This window comes from Etheostoma spectabile, chromosome 12 (assembly GCF_008692095.1).
Source record: "Etheostoma spectabile isolate EspeVRDwgs_2016 chromosome 12, UIUC_Espe_1.0, whole genome shotgun sequence".
NCBI lineage: Eukaryota > Metazoa > Chordata > Actinopteri > Perciformes > Percidae > Etheostoma > Etheostoma spectabile.
The window spans coordinates 22,820,128-22,839,307 of NC_045744.1; the positions used below are offsets into that span (position 1 = coordinate 22,820,128).

A 19,180-nucleotide genomic window follows, 5' to 3' on the forward strand; every position below is an offset into this window, starting at 1 on the left:
GCACTATCTGAATATAGCTGTGGTATGATTATAAAGGACATGCATGTGATGATAAAACTAAAATCAGGGTTGGTACATTAGTGGAGCTGCAAATAACAATTATTTTCATAGTTGATAACATCTGTTGATTATTTTCTGGATTAATCGTTAATTATAATTAGTTCTTTGGTCTCAAAAAAGTCAGAAACTGTCGACCAGCGTGATCAACTGTGAACATCAGTTGACAGACTTTGGTCTTTATGCGCTACATCGCTGATGCGTCTCAATATTTCAGAGTGTCCCCCAGTGAATGACGTCATCTTTGGGCTCATAAATGTTCGTGTGTCCAGGTCCAGAACGGTTTGGCTGTCTACACCACGTGGACTTCCATCGCCTCTCTCATCAACTTTGCGTTGGTTCTCCACCTGTGGGGGGTGGACCGGAGCACAGCAGCAACCGCGTCTCTGTGCATCCTGTTTGCAGAGGTGGTCGCGTGGTAAGCTTTCATTGGACAAAGGGACATGACGGGCATTAGAAAAGAGCCAGAGATGTGATGCTAGCAGATTAGCTTTCTTTTACTTCTGACAATGTCAACACCGTGTATCCATTAAGATGAGGAAAAGATCTAAGTGTGATTGTATTGATTTGTAGCATTGTCATTTTCATTGAAAAATAATGATATTTCACTTGTCCATTTTGCTATCTTTGATACAATTGCGATTAATTGTGCAGCCCTAGAATCCATCACTTAACGGCTAGAACTAAAAGTGCTTTGTACAGTAGCTGCAGAAGGTGTGATCACATTCAGTGTTTTTCATGATTGGACAGGGCTCCAGGCTGCGCGTCTTGCAACCAATGTTTGAGGCAGTGAGAGTATTTTTTTACAGCTAATCGTACATAACCTGCAAATTTGACGACATTTCTTTCTTTTTTTTTTCTTGTTTGAAAAACGAGGAGAGAGCGAGTCTGCCAGAGTTGGTCACTGTGTGTGAGAGGAGGGTCCGTGAGTGATAATAATAATAACTTTATTTATATAGCCTATATTTACATAACCTTTTAAAAACAGAGTTTACGAAGTGCTTTGACAAACAAGCGAGGCAAAAGAAGTCAATAAAATAACAGAGAGCTAAACAGAACATTAGCAAGACAAAACTGGGTGAATAAAAACAGGCAAAAAACTCCAAAAACAATTAGTCCACTGCGAAGACAACGTCATCTACACTCGTGCGTCTAGCACACAGGGCGTCACACTCATCGTCCATGCATGTTCACCATGGTGAAACCAACTATTGACGCATGTTTTCCGATCCACGGATCCTCCTCCACGAGAGCCGGGCCCTTACCAGCAGCAAATTGCCGGGTTCGACGTGTTAGTCAGGAGAGGGCGTGGTCAAAAAGGCAAGAACACTGTGGTAGTTTCTGTATTTATTACCTAGGTTTTTAACAGGAATTCAGTTACAATGGGTTAAAGGTGAGTAATTGCATTACAGGTTGATTTAAGGTGTGCTCCTCTAAAGTTTCTGCCTGTGCAGTTAGGGCTACCGTGCTTCTAGTAAAAAAGAACGGTAATCTGGAGCCCTGTGCAAGAAAAGTAGAATAAACTTGATGAATGTTGAACTAAAGACAGCAGCTACTAAGAGTGCAGAAAGTCAGGGATCAGTATCAACCTTTCATTTTCTTATTCAAGTCATCAGCAACATGACGTGGGATCAAATCTACAGAGGTATTGCACTCCAATACATTTTACAGTTGGTTAATGATTGCTTTGTCTGTGTGTGTGTGTGTGTGTGTGTCTGTGTGTGTCTGTGTGTGCAGGTTCGTTCTTGAGAACTGGGTGCTGGACCGTTGGGTGCGTAACATCCTGACGGTGTACCCCGTGGTGATCGTGGCTCTGGTCGGGAATGTCTTCCAGCATTTTAAGCCGGCTCATCCCACTCCAAATACTGTGTTTATGGGTGAGTGTGGCATAACGGCACCGCTACTACGACTGGGATTTTCCCAGCGACGGCGCTACTTCTCACTTTACATCACAGCATAACAAGCTAAATATTTATCTGACATCTGACTTAGTTGACAGAATACAAACTGTTTCAATATAATTTGCCTAGAGCAATGTGTTGCCTTTTTATACTACCTAAAATTATTCCCATTGAAGTCGGAGGTAGGGATTGGCCAATACTGTTTTTTTCAAGGCTGATATTGATACCAATTATAACTAGTTAATGTAACCGATATTTAGAAGAGTGAAAATGAAAATCAGTAGATTTTGCAATGATACAAAACTCCAACACCAAACTTTGTTCAAATGCTTTAAGCAAGTATTTAATAAACAAGAAACTTTCAATATAATACACAGTAACAGAGAGTCAGATGGGGACGTTAAGTCAGACTCAGTGGAGAGTGAAACCAAAGCAGAGGGAAAGACACTGAGCTGGAGCCGGTCCAAATTAGTGCACTTTTTGATTAACTTATCGGTTATCAGGCGAATAAAACGCAGATATAGATCATCTGCAAACTGCCAAAAAGTGGACCAATAATCTGTCTATCCCAGTGCTTCCCAAATAGTGGGGCGCGCCCCCTTTGGTGCGATACCTGGGGGGGGGGCGCGTGTGATCCTGAGGAACAGGTTTTTGTTTTTTGGGCCGTACTAGTATAAAGTGTAATTGCGCATCCACTACAGTAGGCGGCAGTGGCGCTCTCATTGTCACTTCTGTCACGTTTGCGACAGTGCAACGTTTTACGACTTACAAGACAACAGGTTCGCCTCGGTTACCGGTGTTGAGTCAACAGAAAGCTCCGGCTGCGTTCTGTCTGTAGCCTCCGTTATTCAACGTAACAACCCCCGACATGAAAAAGTTTTTAACAGGGATGAAAAGAAAAGCGGAGAGAGACAAAGCTAATGAGACAAAAGAAAGTCACCCGAAAGCTAAGACGAGGAAATACGATGAATCGTATTTAGCGCTTGGCTTCACCGTGACTCCAGTTGGAGAAGAGGAAAGACCGGTGTGTGTGTGCTGTGTGTGTGTGTGTGTGTGTGTGTGTGTGCTGTGTGTGTGTGCTGTGTGGTGTGTGCTGTGTGTGTGCTGTGTCTAAAAATGCTCGCAGCGGACGGCACGAAGCCAAAGAAATTAGCGCGTCACTTAAATACGTCACACCCCAATCACGCCGATAAGCCGCTAGAGTTTTTTCAGCGAAAATTTCAGGCATTGATGCACTTAAGATCTTTTCTGTTGCAGACTTAAAACACGATTCAATAAAGTTATTCTTTGTAAGTTTGACCATGTGTCTTTCTTTTTTTCTTTTCTTTAATGTTAATAAGGATAAAATGTTATGCAGAGATGGATAGTCACGGTGGGGAGTGGGGGGCGCGAATAGTTTTCTTCTTGCTAGGGGGGGGGGGGGGGGGGGGGGGCGTAACAGAAAATAATTGAGAAGCACTGGTCTATCCCTACCTGGAGGTTGACTTAAGTTTTTGGTGGCTGACCCAATCACCCACTGTTTCCTTTGTGTCCAACCAGTTGTCCTGCTGGTGTTAGCCTGCGTCCTGCTGGTGTCCCGACTCTGCACCGTCATCTGGAGGAACAAATGGCGGCCTCTCCACTCCCCAGGCTCCGCACGGCTGATGGTGTCCCCCCTGGATGGCAGTAAATTCAAGATCTTTTCTTAAAACACGAGGATCTTGTACATTTCCCTCCTGTCCCGCTCTCAGGCCACTCTTAACCCTCGTGTTGTCCTCGGGTCAAATTGACCCGTTTCAAAGGGTTTTATATCAGAAATATGGATTTCTTGCAACCAAATTGCCCCAAAATAACACGGATGACTCCATACAACATTCTTCAGGTAACCATAATGATTACTTTCATTGAATTTTTTTGGGTGTTTTATTTAATCTTATAGAATTTGAAGTCTTTTTTTTTTTTTTTTTTTTTTTTTTAATGGTTTCCAATCAGTGTCCGGACTAAACTTTGACATCTACCCATCTGAGATCCACTCAACATCCTCTGATCTTAACTATTGGTCAAAATAACTCATGATTTCTGCATTTTTAACAAAACTAACTTACGTGTAATTTGATTTAAATGAGGTTTATTGACCATGAAGTCCAAAAATAAGTGTAAAAAACCTGTTATTAAACCAGCTCAGGTTTTAAAAAAAAAAGCGCCAAAAGCTGAAAAAAGTGACAAAAACATCGGAATAGCACAAAAAAATGTTCTTTTTCAATTTTGACCTGGAAGGACAAGTTCATGGTTATTGGGAAGACAACACGAGGGTTAAACACATTTTCACACAAGCCACTGCAAGGCTCTACGAGGTTTCAAACTCATGAAGGGGTTTAACCAGTCATGGATTTACATAGACCACATGGATAAGAATTGGATTTCTTTAAATAGACTTTAAATAAATAGTGTTCAGAGTCTGGAATATGAAGGCAAGAAAACATCTTATTTCTCAAACTGCAATTTAGACAATGAAACATTTTCTTTGAAATATGAAGAAACCACAATGATTGTTTAGCACTACTTACCATTAATATTGCCAATTTGTAATGCACTTTTTTTTTTTTTTTTACAAATGCATGCGTGTGCATTTTATCATGTTTTGTATGGCTGTTTTAAGGTAGTTCTATCGTTGCTTTTATTGCTTTCTTTATTTGTGTATCCATTCAGTGACAAGAGACTATATACTGTCAATACATGTTGGCTTTTATACGTTATCCTTTTAATAAAATATTTGGGAACTTTGTGCTGCTGACTAAAGCATTCTTAAATAAACTTCTAATGCTGTCTGATTTTCTGAAGAAATGTATGAAATCAACTGCTGAAAAACCTATTTGGCTGAAATGTACAGTAAAGATATATCAGTTCATGCAGTGAGTTTTATTTATAAAGCCGGGAACAGACATGAAGATAACCGAAACGAGGATTAGACATTCAACGCTTCTATAGCGACGAGTCAATGTGCAGGTGCAGTCACTAACGGATTTACATGGCCAGACTTACCGCTACAGCGCTGTGGAGTCATTCTTTTGTCATGGTCGAACATGTCGAAAAAAGTCGTTAAAAAGTCATAGTGTAGCATGTTGAAAAAAAACAAAAAAAGTCATAAAAAAAACAAAAGTTATAGTATAGTATGTCGAAAAAATTCATGAAAAAGTCAGTATGTATGTTGAAAAAAACAAGTCATAAAAAAACTAAATTCATAGTATAGCATCTTGAAAAAAGTCATAAAGTAAAGAAAAAGTCATAGTATAGTATGTCGAAAAAAGTCACAGTATGGTATGTTGAATTTATTTTTTTGAAGTCATGTCGAAAAGATTCATCATATACTATCTTGAAAAAAGTCATGAAACAGTCATATGTCAAAAAGTCATAGTATAGGGTGTTGGAAAAACGTCATTAAATAGTATCTAAAAAATGTTAAAGTACAGCATGTCAAAAAAAAAGCCAAGAATGAGGTCGAGTGCAGAATGTCAAAATAAAGTCATAATATAGAATGTTATTGTACGTCGAAAAACGTGAAAAATAGTCATAGTACAGCATGTCGGGGAAAAAAACATAAAGTAATAAAGAAGTCTTAGCATAGTAAGTCAAAATAGTGATAAAATCATAGTTAGTAAGTCAAAATAGTGATAAAAACTCAGCATAGTAATCAAATAGTGATAAAAACTCATAGTAAGTCAACAAAATAGTGATAAACTCATAGCATAGTAAGTCAAAATAGTGATAAAAAGTCATAGCATAGTAAGTCAAAATAGTGATAAAAAGTCATAGTATAGTAAGTCAAAATAGTGATAAAAAGTCATAGTTATAGTAAGTCAAAATAGTGATAAAAAGTCATAGTATAGAATGTCGAAAAAAGTCAGTATGTATGTTGAGAAAAGTCAAAAAAAACAAAAAAGTCATGGTATAGTATGATGAATTTTTTGTTTAAAAGTCATAGTCCAGCATGTTGAAAAGAAAGTTCTCCGGTCCAGGGGGGGGCGGTAACGAAGCTGTGCGCCACCAATATTTCCAAAGACGTAGAAGAAGAAGAAGAGGAAGTGGAGAAGTGAGGAAGTGAGTCGCTGGAGGACCGACCGGACAGTTGCACAGTCACAGGTATCTTCTGTCTCCTAAACAGCCGCTCTGCGTCAAACAGTCCTGACTATCGTGTCCAAAAAATGTCCAAAAACGCCCTTTCCGACCGGTTTAGGAAGGTAGACGTCGATGAATACGACGAGAATAAGTTTGTGGACGAGGAAGACGGAGGAGAGAACCAGGGGGGTCCGGACGAAGCAGAAGTAGACTCTTTGCTCAGACAATATCCTTTAACTTCAAAGGAAAAACGTGAATCTCTTTCCAGACACGGGCACGAGCTAGCACGCAACAACGTAACAATGTCACGTTCATGTTCTATTGACGTGAGGCGTTGCAATAGGTTAGAGGGCCAAAAGAAGGGCAACATGTGGATTTAAAGGTAACATTTATACTAATTGAAATTGTCTTAAATTATATTCATGCCATGAGACATAGGTAAAAAGTGTTTTGCAGTTGGCTGAACGTTGAGTAATTTAAGAAAAACGGTCGTTAAGTTGCCATAGCAGCGCTTCCGGGTGTCACTTCACCGGGTGTGGTCGCTCCACTTAGTTGTCAGTAAAAAAAAATTAGATGATATATGTAACTTTAGTGGTTTTGTTTTGTTTTTAAAGCTCTTTTTATTGGTGTTTTGGTAATTTTATTGTTTTAACCAGACTTTATTTTTGATTTTGTGCGCGTGTGTGTGCGCGCGTGCGTGTGAAATGCAGTTTGCGAATTGTAGCGTTACTAATAGACGTCATTAGCTTTTATTGTATTATTATTATTATTATTATTATTATTGCGTTATTTTCACCATGCTTTTTTCAGTGAAAGAGGAATATTGTTCTGCAGTATTTTCAAGCTGCTAAAAAAACGCAATACTTACACAATAAGAAAACAATAAAAGCATAATAATAAAAAAATATTTTTTTCTTTCAGATTTTGCATTAAACTTTATTGTAATTGTGCAAAGTACACACCAACCAAGTTTGCGTTTGCGTCCAACCAGAAGTGCAAAACCAGCAGAAAAGTGCACTGTGATATTTAAAGTATTAAAGTAAAGAGCAGAATGAATATGGCCATGTAACATAAACATTGTATGAACAACATGTACAGATATGCGCAATGTAGCAGCAGTGACATTATTCTAATAGTAAGAATGATATAGATATATGCAATTTATTAACAGAATATATAATGAGAAAAACAGAATAAATATGGATATTCACCATGAGCCATATAGACGGATATGTACAGCTATGTGCAGTGTGGTAACAGTACCATTGTAGAGCATAAACTGTAATATTATAAGAGTAGTGAGAATAAGTGTATGTGCAGGATGAATAGTAGGAAGAGCAGTGGAATATGGCTATGTATAAGGTGTAATTACAGTATGCAAATCTTTAAATAAATATCTAGAACAGTATGAGTGGGGTAGGATAGTGCGTTTTTTACATATTCCCTCAATGTTTTCCTTTTTGTTGATCTTTGGTGTGGTGGCAGTGTACCATGTTTCTTTAATTTCTTTAGATGTATTTAGCAGAGTAATGTGACGTACGTGCATCTCCGTCACTGGAACTGTGTAGTCCTTGACTTGTTTTGCACGGGGAACATGAATGCAGCTCTCCAAGCCGTGCTAAAGAATCCTCCAATCAACACCAAGAACCAGGTCGCCAAGGTGCGTAATACTCTTGACTGCGTGCATACAACCCACTACTGCATTTATAGACAAACCTGTATATTTGTGTGTGTTTTTGTTTGTAAATGTACCATTTATCAGTATGAATAGAATGCTTAGAAAGGTGTCAAAATGATTAATTATTCATTAAATGGTAAGTGAAAGCACAAGCGGGGGGGGGGGGGGGGGGGGGGATTTCGTGTTGGTTACGGCGGAAAAGGGAAGTGGAGGCAAGCCGTAGCATTTCCTGTGACAAAAGGACACGGGGCGGTGGAGATATGCGTCTGCCACATCTACGCCAATTATCCAGTCGCATATGAGACACGGCAGCAGATGTTACAGCACGCAGAACGCCGTTTATTAATGTACAATTAATGTACAAAGGTAGTACATGAGCAGAAAGGAGCGCTTACACTGGATTAAAAGTAAATTTAGAGATGCTCTTTTACATGTCCAGCTCTTTACATCTTACAGTAACATTTATGTGTGCGTGCTAGTCTTTATTGTTGTGATAGATATATATGTAGATAGATATCTATAGAGATAGATATAGAGATATGTATGTATATGTATGTATGTATGTGTATGTATATATATATATATATCTGTATATGTATGTATGTATGTGTATGTATATATATATATATATATATATCTGTATGTATGTATGTATGTATGTATATGTATGTATGTATGTGTATGTATATATATATATATATATATATCTGTATGTATGTATGTATGTATGTGTGTATATATATGTGTGTGTATGTAGATAGATAGATAGATATCTATAGTTAGATATATAGCTAAAGATATATATCTTTAGCTATATATCTAACTACTAAGGGTGTGACGAGATCTCGTTTTACGAGATCTCGCGAGATTAAAACGTGACGAGATTTCTCGTCGAGGTGAAAAGTTGTCTCGTGAGGCGATGTGATGTCAGCGTGATGGAGCGTGAAATTACAATTGAAGATCCCCCTGCCACTTTTAAATCATTTGTGTGGCAACATTTTGGTTTTTTGTTGTTTGTTTGCACTTGTAGTTTTGAGAGAGCAGTACTTTGGTTATTGATACACTCACTGTTTGCATTTAAAGTGTTATTTTTCTGTTATTTACACATTATTTTATTTAAACTGTTTATTTTTTATGTTCGGTTTGTGGAAAGGAGTTAGATTTCTCGTGTGAAATTGTACAGGGCAGAAGCCAGTTGGTAGAGTTTATACAAAACATTTTGCAGTGTTTGCACGTCCTTGCAAAAAAAGTTAAATAACATTCATCATTAATAGTTGATTTCAAAATGCACCTAAATTGTTTTGCATTTTGTGATTTTTCAGTGAATAAAAAAACTATTTTCCATTCATATATTTCATCGAGGATTTCTTTAAATTTTTTTTAAAAATCTCGTCTCGTCTCGTTCTCGTGAACCCAATCTCGTGATGTGTCTCGTCTCGTGGAGTAAGCGTCTCGTCACACCCCTACTAACTACATATATATCTAACTAGCTATATATCTAACTACAATATATATATATGCATGCATCCCGAAGGAAATGTTACCATAACACAACAAACACATACACGCACATATCACATATACATAACAACAAAAATATAAATCACTCACAGAAAGCCAATGAACCAAGATAAGGTACTATGGTAGACTGGGTGCAATGGCGAACGTGTACATGTACAACAAAATTGAATGCAGTCCTTTCAGCGCAAAACATCATAAGCACACGTCACTAAGTCAGTATAACTTAATATCTAGTGTGTGGTGTGTGTGTGTGTGCGCGTGTGTGTGTTGGTAGGAGCGGGCCGAGCAGCTGGTGGTCCGGGTGCTGAGCGGCTTTAAGAGCAGCGACATAGAGAAGGCCGTGGGCTCGCTGGACAGAGCCGGCGTGGACCTGCTGATGAAGTACATCTACCGAGGCTTCGAGACGCCGTCGGACAACAGCAGCGCCGTGCTGCTGCAGTGGCACGAGAAGGTACGCAGCGAGGCGCCAACTACACCGAAGAGGGTCCTACATGAAGAGAAAGACGTCTCTTTCTGTTGTAGTCGTGATCTCACCTGTAGCACTTTGAGATTTGTTTAAATGTAAAGTGCATTACACATAAAATGTATTATTATTATTATTATTATTATTATTATTATTAGTTGGGGACGTGTCATACAGCGAGCGCTTAAGGGAAGATGGTGGAAGTCCTGATTTAATTTGGTGAGATTACCACTGTGCAACAAAGACGTCTGTCAAGGGTTACACATTACCCCGAGATTTAGACAGATCCTGGGTGACTAACCCGAGGGCCGCGACTAACGATTATTTATTTGTCGATTGATCTGTCCTACATGAAAAGAAAGACATCTCTTTTTGTTGTAGTCGTGATCTCACCTGTAGCGCTTTGAGATTTGTTTAAATGTAAAGTGCATTACAAATAAAATGTATTATTATTATTATTATTTATTATTAGTTGGGGACGTGTCATACAGCGAGCGCTTAACCCTTGCGTTGTCTTTCCGTCAACAATGGGGGAAAAAAAAGTTTTTTCCCGACATTATTATCACTTTTTCCCACATTTTTGTCACTTTTTCAATGTTGTGGGTTTTTTTCCAAAGTTTTTTTTGATATTTTTTTATGTTGACATTTTCATCTTATTTCCACGGCTCATTTTTTGTGACCAAAAAAAAAAAGCTGAAAACGGGTCAATTTGACCCAAGGACGACATGAGGGTTAAGGAAAGATGGTGGAAGTCCTGATTTAATTTGGTGAGATTACCACTGTGCAACAAAGACGTCTGTCAAGGGTTACACATTACCCCGAGATTTAGACAGATCCAGGGTGAGTAACCCTGGGGCTGCGACTAACGATTCATTTATTTGTCGATTGATCTGTCAAATAATGGTGAGAACTAGGGGGTGTGCAAAAAAAAACCAAAAAAAATTCACATTCATGAATCGATTCAAGCTCTGATTTGAACATCGATTCATGGAATTAAAAAAAAAGATCTTTTTTTGGGGGGGGGGAGTAACTACATTTACATACAGGGACTCGTTTATTTTGTTGTTGAGACGTGTTTTTGACTGAATTTTGAGCCTAAAAAAATCAATATCGAATCATGCCCCCCCCCTACTGAAAACTGTGGATCCGCGTTCCTCAAAAGCCCAAGATGACGTCCTCAAATGTCCCTAGTCCCCAACTCACAATATTTAGTTTGTCATAAATAGTTGGGGAATAGTTGACAAGTAATCAGTGAATCTTTGCAGCTCTACACTGCACTACACCTGAACACTCTGTGTGTGTGTGTGTGCGTGTGTGCGTGCGTGCGTGCGTGCGTGCGTGCGTGCGTGCGTGCGTGTGTGTGTGTGCCCCTGTCCGTGTGTGTCCACAGGCTCTGGCGGTGGGAGGAGTGGGCTCTATTGTCAGAGTCCTGACTGCCAGGAAGACAGTCTGATCTTCGCAGAATGTCCTTCGGCATTGGACAGTAATCTGGCCAAACACACCGTCACCAGGACTTCCTGTTTCTGGACATGAGTCCCGTTTATTTTCATACTGAAGCCGAGTGTCCTCTGCAGTTCTGTCTCCTGTTTCTTCTTCTTCCGCATTCACTGTTTTCAATCATACCTCTGGAATTTAGAAGTGCTGGCTGGCAGGCAGACGGAGAGACAGACAGGTGCTGGCACCTTAAACTGTCTCTGTCTGTCTGTGTGTCAGCCATGCAGAGAGAACAGACACATGATCTCCAAAGCAGCTCTACGCTCTTTTTCCAAACTGCCTCACTGCTACGTTGATGCCTTAGCCCTCCTCCTCCTCTACTCTCCCTCTGTCCTCCTCCTCCTCTACTCTCCCTCTGTCCTCCTCCTCCTCTACTCTCCCTCTGTCCTCCTCCTCCTCCTCTACTCTCCCTCTGTCCTCCTCCTCTACTCTCCCTCTGTCCTCCTCCTCCTCCTCTACTCTCCCTCTGTCCTCCTCCTCCTCTACCCTCCCTCTGTCCTCCTCTACTCTGCTTCTGTCCTCCTCCTCTACTACTCTGCTTCTGTCCTCCTCCACTCTCCCTCTGTCCTCCTCCTCTACTACTCTGCTTCTGTCCTCATCCTCCTCCTCTACTGCTCTGCTTCTGTCCTCGTCCTCCTCCTCTACTCTGCTTCTGTCCTCGTCCTCCTTTCTCTCGGAGTCCTCCTCCTCCACTCTCCCTCTGTCCTCCTCCTCTACTCTGCTTCTGTCCTCCTCCTCCACTCTCCCTCTGTACTCCCCCTCTACTCTGCTTCTGTCCTCGTCCTCCTTTCGCTCGGAGTCCTCCAGGTTGAGGAAATGGAAATGTTTGCTCCAGGATGGACAGCCAGAGACTGGGGACCTGTCCAGGGTCTGTTCCTTGCCTTTTGCCCAGTGCATGCTGGGATTGGAGTACTCCCCCATCTATTTTTTTTTTTAACTTTGTAAACTTCTTTGACTATTGACAGTTTTCTTTTCTACTCACACCACATTGTTATTGTGTAGCCTGGCTTTCGGGTTATTTTGCTTACATTGTGTTTTTTTATATCTGGAAGAAGTAACAAAAATAAAGTACTAAAGCCAAGGCTCTAATAAGTGTTTAATTCATGATTCATTCCTCTTTCTCATTTCTCAACAACTTTCTTATTCGCTTATGTCTATAATGGATGAAAGACCACAAGAACACTTAATGCCCAAGCTACCAGCTAGCACATATTATTATTATTATTACGTATAATTTAGAGCCACAACTAACGATTAATTTTGTTGTCCATTAATCTGTCGATTATCTTCTCGAATAGCTGTTTGGTCTATAAAATGTCAGAAAATTGTGAAAAATCAGTTTTTCAAATGTCTTGTTTTGTCCACAACTCAAAGACATTAAGTCTACTGTCACTGAGGAGAGAAGACAAAAGAAAATATTCACATTTAACAAGCTTGAATCAGAGAATTCAGCCTTTTTTTTTTCCTCTTAAATAATGACCCGAACATGACTGAAAAATGATATCAATCGCTTTTTAAAATACTGATAGCAATTAATTTAATATTTGAGCTCTAAAACTGGATGTTTTACATGAACAAATGTTGGCTTTTTATTTTTCTTCCCTAACAAAATGAATACGTCCACGTACTGGACATTTTCAGATCCTTACGTGAGGCAGGACCAGACAGATCTGGAGCTTTTCCACAAAAAGTTGAATGTCACGCGGCATCGACCGTTACGTTTGGGGGCCCAAACAACAATTTAAGATTAGAAAGAAAGTTCAAACTTAACCCTCGTGTTGTCTTCCCGTTACGAATGGACGTTCCTTATGAACTTGTCCTTCCAGGTCAAACTTGAAAATTAACATATTTTTTGTGCTTTTCCAATGTTTTTCTCACTTTTTCCAGATTTTGGCGCTTTTTTTGTTTGTTTGTTTTTTTTATAACCTGAGCTGGTTAAATAACAGGTTTTACACTTATTCTTGGAATTCATGGTCAAGAAACCTCATTTAAATCAAATTATACATACATTTTAAGTTAAAAAGGCAGAAATGATGAATTATTTTGACTAATAGTTAAGATCAGAGGATGTTGAGTGGATCTCAGATGGGGTAGATGGTAAACTTTAGTCCAGATACTGTTCTAAAACCATTAAAAAAAAAAAGAATTCAAATGCTATAAGATTCAGTAAAACACCCAAATAATTCAATGAAAGAAACGTATGAAATCATGTTATTTTTGGGGTAATTTGGTTGAAAGAAATCCATATTTCTGATATAAAACACTTAAAAACGGGTCAATTTGACCCGAGGACAACACGAGGGTTAAACTGCTGCCAGCCGTTGTTTTTTGTTCTTTATTCAACCTGACAAGAAGGCAGAAGTGAGACAAAGGAAATATAGATTTGGCTATTTTTATACTAACGGGTGATCTTTTTTTAAGTGTGAAGAGTCTGAATGACCCCTCCTTAGAAGGGCCAGAATGTATCTGGATAAGAGGGCCACAGGCCAAAAATAAATGTATATGTTGGAGAATCCCGTAATTCTTCATAGATTAAAAACTTACCCATGTACCTTCAGAGGGATGTTTACCAGCACTGTGCTTTACGTTGCCGTAAAACTCAGATTAATTACCCTTGGGTTGTCTCGTCAAAACCTTTTTTGTCCCTTTTTCAACTTTTTTTTTTTTTCCATTGTTTGTCACTTTTTTGACATTTTCCACACTTGAACGCTAACTTATTAACTTTAGTTTTAGTTATTTTTGGAATTTATGGTCAATAAACCTCATTTATGACAAATTATACCTAATGTTTGAGTTAGAAAAGCAGAAATTAGGAATTATTGAGAGTAAAATTAAAGGAATGGATGTTGATGATAATCCCAGACTGGAATATGTCAACTTTTACTCAATACTATTTCAAAAAACACTTCAATTTGATTTTCAAATGCTATAAAATTTAATAAGACGCCCCAAAATTAATAAAAGTAGAGATTTGTACTTGGCAAAGAGCGTTGGAATCAATCATGTTATTTGGGGAATTAAAAAGAACATTGATATAGGAAAAGGGGTACATTTGACCCGAGGACAACACGAGGGTTAAATACTTTTTAGATGAACAAAATGTACTTTTTCGTAGTCATGGTTAGGATTTTAAAGCACTTTCAAAATAAGAGAATAAGCACGAGCCTGTCACACGCCACGGCGGGCCGAAGCCAAGAGAGCGTGGGCCCTGAATGATCCGGCCTGGCTGCAAACCAAACAATACGAACATATGTTCCATGTTAAACACACACATTCAGGTTTATTGTTCAAATATAAAGACATTCTTTCTCTCTCACACACACACACACACACACACACACACACACACACACACATCTCTCTCTCTCTCTCTCTCTCACACACATTCTCTCTCTCTCTCTCTCTCTCCACACACATTCTCTCTCTCTCTCTCTCTCTCACACACATTCTCTCTCTCTCTCTCTCTCTCACACACATTCTCTCTCTCTCCTCCTCTCACACACATCTCTCTCCTCTCTCGCTCTCCACAACACATTCTCTCTCTCTCTCTCTCTCTCACACACATTCTCTCTCTCTCTCTCTCTCTCACACACATTCTCTCCTCTCCTCTCTTCTTATCCACCACACTCTTCTCTCTCTCCCTCTCTCTCTCTCACTCCATTCTCCTCTCTCTCTCTCCTCTCTACACACACATTCTCTCTCTCTCTCTCACACTTCTCTCTCTCTCACAACACAAACATTCTCTCTCCCTCTCTCTCTCTCTCACACACACCCATTCTCTCTCCTCTCTCTCTCTCTCACACACACATTCTCTCCTCTCCTCTCCCTCTCTCTCACACACCACATTTCTCTCTCCTCTCTCTCTCACACACACATTCTCTCTCTCTCTCTCTCTCACACACACATTCTCTCTCTCTCTCTCTCCACACACATCTCTCTCTCTCTCATCCCTCTCTCTCACACACCAATTCTCTCTCTCTCTCTCTCCCACACACATTTCTCTCTCTCTCTCTCTCCACACAACATTCTCTCTCTCCTCTCTCACACCACACATTCTCTCTTCACTCTCTCACACACACCATTCTCTCTCTCTCTCTCCAACACACCTTCTCCTTCTCTCTCTCTCACACACACATTCTCTCTCTCCTCTCTCCACCACACACATTCTCGTCTCTCTCTCTCACACACACACATTCTCTCTCTCTCTCACACACACATTCTCTCTCTCTCTCACACACACATTCTCTCTCTCTCTCACCAACACTCTCTCTCCCTCTCTCCACACACACATTCTCTTCTCTCTCAACCACACACGCATCTCTCTCTCTCCACACACACATTCTCTCTCTCTCACACACACATTCTCTCTCACACACCCTCTCTCCTCCACACACACATCTCTCTCTCTCCACACACACATTCTCTCTCTCTCACACACACATTCTCTCTCACACACACACACATTCTCTCTCACCACACACACACATTCCTCTTCACACACACACACACCATTCTCTCTCACACACACACACATTCTCTCTCCACACACACAATTCTCTCTCACACACACACATTCTCTTCACACACACACACATTCTCTCTCACCACAACACATTCTCTCTCACACACACACATTCTCTCTCCACACACACACATTCTCTCTCACACACACACACATTCTCTCTCACACACACACACACTTCTCTCTCACACACACACACATTCTCTCTCACACACACACACTCTCTCTCACACACACACCATTCTCTCTCACACACACACATTCTCTCCCCACACACACACTTCTCTCTCACCACACACCATCTCTCTCACACAACACACACATTCTCTCTCCACACACACACATTCCTCTCTCTCCACACACACACATTCTCTCTCACACACACACACATTCTCTCTCTCTCACACACACATTCTCTCTCTCTCTCACACACACATTCTCTCTCTCTCTCACACACACATTCTCTCTCTCTCTCACACACACATTCTCTCTCTCTCTCACACACACATTCTCTCTCTCTCTCACACACACATTCTCTCTCTCTCTCTCACACACACACATTCTCTCTCTCTCTCACACACACATTCTCTCTCTCTCTCACACACACATTCTCTCTCTCTCTCACACACACATTCTCTCTCTCTCACACACATCCTCTCTCTCTCTCTCACCACACACATTCTCTCTCTCTCTCACACACACATTCTCTCTCTCTCCTCTCCACACACACACATTCTCTCTCTCTCTCACACACACATTCTCTCTCTCTCTCACACACACACATTCTCTCTCTCTCTCCACACCACATTCTCTCTCTCTCTCACACACCATTCTCCTCTCTCTCCACACACACACATTCTCTCTCTCTCTCACACACACATCTCTCTCCTCTCCTCTCACACACACATTCTCTCTCTCTCTCTCTCAACACACATTCTCTCTCTCTCTCTCTCACACACACATTCTCTCTCTCTCTCTACACCACATTCTCTCTCTCTCTCACACACACATTCTCTCTCTTCTCTCACACAACACATTCTCTCTCTCTCTCACACACACATTCTCTCTCTCACACACACACCTTCTCTCTCTCACACACACACATCTCCTCTCACACACACACACATTCTCTCTCTATCACACACACACACATTCTCTCTCACACACACACACATTCTCTCTTCACACACACACATTCTCTCTCACACACACACATTCTCTCTCTCACACACATCATTCTCTCTCTCACACACACATTCTCTCTCCTCTCTCACACCACACATTCTCTCTCTCTCTCACACACACATTCTCTCTCTCTCTCACACCACCACATTCTCTCTCTCTCTCACACACACCATTCTCTCTTCTCTCTCACACACACACATTCTCTCTCTCTCTCACACACACATTCTCTCTCTCTCTCTCTCACACACACATTCTTCCTCTCCTCTCTCACACACACATTCTTCTCTCCTTCTCCTCTCACACACACATCTCTCTCTCTCCACACATTCTCTCTCTCTCTACACACACACATCTTCTTCTCTCACCACTTCTCTCTCTCACACACACATCCTCTCATCTCCTCACACACACTTTCTCTCTCTCTCTCACACACATCTCTCTCGCTCCTCACACACACATTCTCTCTCTCACACACACATACCACACAGTTTGTGGACACTTTCTGATTCCTAAAGCTAGAAATCTGAGGCAACGCTTGAATTTGCGGGCTCCCTCATAACAAGTCCGCTGAGCTACACGTACATTTACCTCGTACACAGGCTTCGTTGAGTTGACACATTAACAGGTAGACAGCAACTGGGAACAGTTCGACAAAAGAATCAGAACAATCAAAACTCAGTCCACTTCATTTTTTGTTTTTTTTAATAAGACAACTGAACAATACTCATCGCTGATGAAGACCGTTTGGACGTGGTTGAAAGCTCCACAAAAAGCTAGTAGGACCTAGCATGAAGGGTAGTGGGGGTTTCTAGGTTTAGGAAACTGTAGTACATTCTCACAAATATTAACTGAACTGTCCTGAATTGAAGAGAATACATTGAAATCAAAATGGCCTGCATTTCTTTCTTTTATCCACGCAGTGAAATATTATCCGTGAATGTGACAAAACTGCTCTGATCATAAAGGTCACGCCGGTTTCTTTTTATCACCGCTTCCCAAACTGCGGCAGGTGTCATGACTCTTGGATCCAATAAACGAGTTTTATTAGAACGCTACTGCCAAATATCCAATATGTGACCAATCATTGACAAGACAAGGTTAACAGTCCTAGCTTTTTGTGGAACAAATGCTGCTTCTGAATTAAATATCCACATATTTTCTACCAGTGAAAATCAGCCCTTGGTGTCCATGTGTCAAGACAGACTGTTTTGAGGGATTCTTCTGCGCTGCTGATGCACCGACACACTTCATCCAGTCACTCATGATTAGTGTATCAGTGAATAGTGTACCATTCTTCACATCTAAGACGTGAGGGCGACATTACGATCCTCTGTCAATCACCATCCACTGGTCAGTAGGGCTGCAACTAACGGTTGTATTCATTGTCGATGAATCTTGACGATTATTTGGTGATTAAGAGAGGTCGGAAAATCAAAAAAGTGTTGCTCAGGGTTTCCCAAAGCCTAAGATGACGTCCTCAAATGTCTTGTTTCGTCCACAATTTAAAAAGGTGTTCAGTTCACCGTAAAAGGTGTGTAGAAACTAGAAAATATTCACATTTAAGAAGCTGGAATCTGAGAACTTTTCACACAAAAAACATGGCAAACCGATTAATCGATTATGAAAATAGTTGGTGATTAATTAATTAATTTAAAAGTTGACTAATCGATTAACCGTTGCAGCTCTACTGCTGAGTCAGCGGGGATGAACAGTAACGGGAGAAGGTTTGTGGAGACGGTAGAGGAGACTGTGAATACTTCAATGGTCCGACTGTATATGGTGCTGCAAAAGAAATCGTCCCAACCCCACCCACCTCCAATTAAACACACTCCTTCCTCTCCATGTTACAAAAGACATTTATAAAACAACAAGCCATAGAGAGCAGCCACAAATATAAAGAGGACAGTTGGTTTCTACAGGCAACAGATCAAGACAACAGCAACAGGAGGGGTTTTTTCTTCTGCTGTACACTAAACCCTGGGCCGTATTATTATTATTATTATTATTATTATATTATGAACAGAAAGACGAGCCCTGGTGGTGGTGGTGGTGGAGCTGGATTGTTGTCATGGCAGCCAAAGAGTGACAAGCGCTCCCTTTATCTGGAGCGCTCCCATTCATCTGGAGCGCTCCAGATGAATGGGAGCGCTTGTCACTCTTTGAATGGAGCGCTCCAGATGAATGAAGCGCGCCCATTCTTCCCCGTTGTAGTGACTCAGTTTCACACAGTAGCCTTCTCTAACAAACACATTGCAGTCATTCAA

At 40.6% G+C, this 19,180-nt stretch overlaps 2 protein-coding genes across 3 annotated transcripts in view; both read left to right on the forward strand.

The window, feature by feature from the left end:
* Positions 1-4,378, forward strand: part of c12h5orf22 (chromosome 12 C5orf22 homolog) — a 28,088-nt gene extending 23,710 nt beyond the window's left edge. The window contains exons 7-10 of one of the 2 annotated variants that reach the window (XM_032532352.1): positions 330-475; positions 1,795-1,934; positions 3,498-3,693; positions 4,261-4,378. In XM_032532352.1, the coding sequence (XP_032388243.1) occupies positions 330-475; positions 1,795-1,934; positions 3,498-3,646 (435 nt within the window). In that variant the 3' untranslated portion in view covers positions 3,647-3,693; positions 4,261-4,378. Of the gene's footprint in view, positions 1-329; positions 476-1,794; positions 1,935-3,497; positions 3,696-4,250 lie in introns of both variants that reach the window. The other variant, XM_032532351.1, reaches the window with a different exon arrangement.
* A 1,635-nt stretch (positions 4,379-6,013) lies between these two features.
* Positions 6,014-11,624, forward strand: LOC116699669 (actin-related protein 2/3 complex subunit 5). Its single transcript, XM_032532378.1, has 4 exons — positions 6,014-6,279; positions 7,641-7,713; positions 9,527-9,703; positions 11,106-11,624. Exons 1-4 carry the CDS (start codon positions 6,140-6,142, stop codon positions 11,166-11,168), a joined length of 453 nt encoding a protein of 150 aa, XP_032388269.1. The 5' UTR covers positions 6,014-6,139; the 3' UTR covers positions 11,169-11,624.
* Positions 11,625-19,180: the final 7,556 nt, after the last annotated feature.